This window comes from Microtus ochrogaster, unplaced genomic scaffold (assembly GCF_000317375.1).
Source record: "Microtus ochrogaster isolate Prairie Vole_2 unplaced genomic scaffold, MicOch1.0 UNK81, whole genome shotgun sequence".
Lineage (NCBI taxonomy): Eukaryota > Metazoa > Chordata > Mammalia > Rodentia > Cricetidae > Microtus > Microtus ochrogaster.
The window spans coordinates 1,120,454-1,124,336 of record NW_004949179.1 but is presented as its reverse complement, the minus strand read 5'-3'; the positions used below and the strand labels follow the sequence as shown (position 1 = coordinate 1,124,336).

General features: G+C 54.9%; 1 protein-coding gene across 1 annotated transcript in view; it reads right to left on the bottom strand.

Annotated features, from left to right (window-relative positions):
- Positions 1 to 1,079: 1,079 nt before the first annotated feature.
- Positions 1,080 to 3,883, bottom strand: part of Lsm4 (LSM4 homolog, U6 small nuclear RNA and mRNA degradation associated) — a 5,120-nt gene continuing 2,316 nt past the window's right edge. Inside the window, exons 2-5 of the mRNA XM_005370582.3 lie at positions 3,108 to 3,149; positions 1,971 to 2,069; positions 1,713 to 1,893; positions 1,080 to 1,496 (exon numbers count right to left, since the gene is read on the bottom strand). Of these exons, the coding sequence (XP_005370639.1) occupies positions 1,405 to 1,496; positions 1,713 to 1,893; positions 1,971 to 2,069; positions 3,108 to 3,149 (414 nt within the window). The 3' untranslated portion in view covers positions 1,080 to 1,404. The remainder of the gene's footprint in view (positions 1,497 to 1,712; positions 1,894 to 1,970; positions 2,070 to 3,107; positions 3,150 to 3,883) is intronic.

Sequence of the window (3,883 nt, the reverse complement as noted above, 5' to 3'; positions counted from 1 at the left end):
GTCAGGTGATGGGTGTGGACACCAGCACAGCAGGCCTGGCTCAGACAGAAAGATCTGGGCCTTGCTTCTCGTTTTTTTTTCTGCGGAGGTACTGAGGCCGGATTCCTGGAACTCACTGGGGAGAACACAGAAACCCCACTCAGCTCAGAAGCTTCTAGAAGCCAATGCGTCTAAGCCAGACTACATGTTCTAGGATGCAAAGACAGTTGAGGTGGCTGTCCTGGATCCTGTGTCTCAGGAGGGTGGTGGGACAGGAACCGGATGAACACAGGGGTCTAGGGTCTCAGCTGTTGGGGACTGAAGGCCTAGGACAGAGGACAGGACCAGGGAACGGACTGCAGTCCTGCGTAGCGGTGCACTAGGGATTAATTAACTAATCCCTCCTGGGATTGGAGGTCATGCTAAAATGCACAGTAATCACATCCTCACTGTGTGGGTCATGAGCACAGGCGCAGGAACGGGGACAGAGCCCTCTTGGTAAGCACTCACCGAGCATTCCTGAAGCCCTCGGGTCCCACCCCAGCATTCCCTGGCTGTAATCCCATTTCCGGGAGTCCAGTGTCTTCTGGTTTCCGTGGGCACTGGGCATACATGCAATGTGTACACACGGACAAATACTCACACAGAAAAAATAAGTATAAGGAAGAAAAAAAAAGCTTGTTGCTGGGTGGTGGTGGCATATGCCTTTAACCCCAGCACTCAGGAAGCAGAGGCAGGCAGATCTTTGTGAGTTCGAGACCAGCCTGGTCTACAGAGCAAGTTCTAGGACAGGCTCCAAAGCTACACAGAGAGAAACTCTGCCTCAAAAAACCAAAACCAAAAAAAAAAAAATTATCATGAAAGAAAGAAAAAAATAAAAAAGGCCAACCGTGGCATGTTCTAGTTCCTGCTCCAGGACTGCTTCACTGATGAAGCAGCTCGTCAGCCCTGACACACACATCCCCACCCGCCACAGCGCTGCAGTCACAGACCTGGCTTTCTGAGTGTCATGTAGCCCAGGCTGGCCTCCAATGCAGGGTCTGTCCCACTCTAACCTCTGCTAGGACCAGGAGACAGACAGACAGACAGACACGCAGAGCACAAGCTCAGGGAATTCTGTATCTGATGAGGCGCAGGGAAGGTGCAGGACTGGCTGGCTCTGGTGGTGCTCACCTTTATTTCCTAACAGAAGAGCTAGGGGTCAGCTGGGAGGGACTGACAGTCTGACACGCGCTGAGCCTACGGTTCCAACATGAAACTGAAATCAAGCCTGGAAGAAGTCGGCCTTTCAAAGATCATCCGGGGCTTCAGAGGTGCCTCTGACTCAGGATCCTCCAGAAACTGAGTCAGTGGGAGCCAGGCACTTCACACAAGGGCACCCGGGGGCTAGTCCACCATCCTGGGCTCTGTTCAGGCTACTTCCATTTACTGCTTTCCTGCTTGCCGTCCTGGCTTCTTCTCGGGCTGACCGCGGCCTGCTCCTGGTATGCCACCCCGGCCCCGGCCACCAAACACACCTGCAGGGGAGAGAAGAGGTAGCGGCTGAGACACCAGCTTCCCTATGCAGGGGCCACAAATGCCTCCAACAGGCAGAGGATGGGTCTGTGGAAGACCCCAGGCTGTACCCAGATCCCCATGGCCTCATCTGCCCACAGGAGCCCACACCCTCATGACTGCTCAGGGTGCATAACGGGGGTTCCTGGGTGTCCCTCCTGACCTCATTGGGACCCTACCTCGGCCAGCACCACCCATGCCTCGGCCTTTCTGCTGCTTCTGCTGCTGTGGTCCCCCTCGCCCGCGGCCCTTGGCGGCCTCTTCCCGCACCATATCGATGATCTCATCGGGGATGCGTAGGTACTTGATGGTGCTGCCACGGATATAGCACTCGGGCATCCGCCAGAACTTGTCGCCGTCCTGGGGAGGGAGGAAGTGTCACAAACGGGCACATTCCCTTCAGTCCAGCGGTGCGGCCCCCCAGTGTGGACACTCACCCTCGACGTGCAGATCACCTCCCGAAGGTTGATGTTCATCCAGTTGTCACAGCTCACCAGATGCCCATTGTATGTCTCCCCATTCTTCAGCTCCACCAGCTGTGGGAGACCCTGGTCAGTCCAGACAGTGTAGCCAGGCCCCACCACACCGGGCTTCTCCTCCTGACTACAGCCTTAGGAGCTGCTGTGATGAGCAGGCAGAGTGCACAAACAGACAAAACTCTACAATAGCTGAGCATGGTGGCAAACCTGGTGTTCCCAACTCTGGAGGCTGAGGCAGGAGGATAGTGAGACAACGGGCAAGCCCAGGCTGCTCAGCTACATGAGGAATATTACACAGCCAAGAAAAGTGGACGAACCTCAAGACTGTGTTGAGTGGCAGGCGGACCACACGTTCCTCACTCAGAAACGCCTTCAAGGCACAAAGGCAGGCACAGCGGCCAGGGGCTGAGGGAAATGAGGTCTACTTCTGAGGGTAACAGTGTTTTAGGATGGGACAGAGGTTGAGCTCTGGCTGTGTGTGTAAGCAGGGAAGGTGCAGGACTGGCTGGCTCTGGTGGTGCTCACCTTTATTTCCTAACAGAAGAGATAGGGGTCAGCTGGGAGGGACTGGCAGTCTGACACGCGCTGAGCCTACAGCTCCAACATGAAACTCAAACAAATCAGAGGCAGCATCCTCTTGCAGTACTGGGGATGGAACCCAGGCCTGGAGCATGCTGGACCACCTCTTGTCCACTCAGTCACACTCCTGCCCCTTCTCAAAAAACCGAGTCTCACAAGCTGCCCATGTTGGCCTTGCGCCCATGACTAAGCTGCTGCTGCAGGCTCCCAGGCAGCCACGATGACAGCTGAAGCCACTGTGATGGGGACGGGACCCTGTCGGGTGCTCTCAATCCCATCTTGAAGTTACTCTTATTTTTTAAACAGATTTTTTTGGATCTTTTACTCTTATTTGCATGTGCTCAAAGAGTGTGTGTGTGGAGGGCAGAAGCCAAGCTCAGGGGAGCCAGTTCCCTCCCCGTCATCATGTGGGTCCTGGTGAACTCAGGTTGCACACCTGGCAACAAGCACGCGACCCACTGAGACATCTTGGAACTGCAGAGGCCTGGGGTTTGGGTCCAGAGTGGCCGTACTCACCATGGGGTGATTCTGTGCTGTCTTCAGCAGCGACAACGGGAGCTGGAAGACAGACAGCAGTGTGAGTCCCTAGTGCAGTGCTGACCATACGGGCAAGGAAACCCCTATTGCATATGACTCTAACTTTGTCCCCTCCTGTAGTTAGTAGTCACTTGGACTTCTCTGGACCATTTTAGTCATTTCTCCACAACTACTGCAACCCAGAACCACAGGATGGAATACAGCTCTCCATGTCTAGAGGTAACCTTGTGGTAACCTAGAAAGTTATTTATTTGGTTGGTTTCCGGAGATGGTGTCTTGTTATACAGACTAGGAGGGCTGCACAGTCTGGGATTTCTGCTTCCGTGTACTGGGGATGAGGGCAAGGGTTCCGAAGTTCTCTATCAGTGGGGAAGGAGTCCCTGGAAACACAGAGCAGGCCTGTCCCTGTGCTTCTAGGAGGGGCGGCTTGGGACATCTCCTGGGGACCAGGTGGCAGGACTGATACAGGACATGGTGACAGAGCAGCTGGTAACACTGCCCTCCAGTCCCACAAACACCAACATAAACCACACTTGTCTCCCCAGCATGGGGGGAGAGGGGGCTGAGGCAGCGGGATCAGTAGTCAGCCTGGGCTACATGAGACCTATCTTCAAAACTCCCACAAAAACCCAAACACAAAGCCGGGCAGTGGTGGCGCACGCCTTTAATCCAGCACTTGGGAGGCAGAGGCAGGCGGATCTCTGTGAGTTCGAGGCCAGCCTGGTCTATAAGAGCTAGTTCCAGGACAGGCTCCA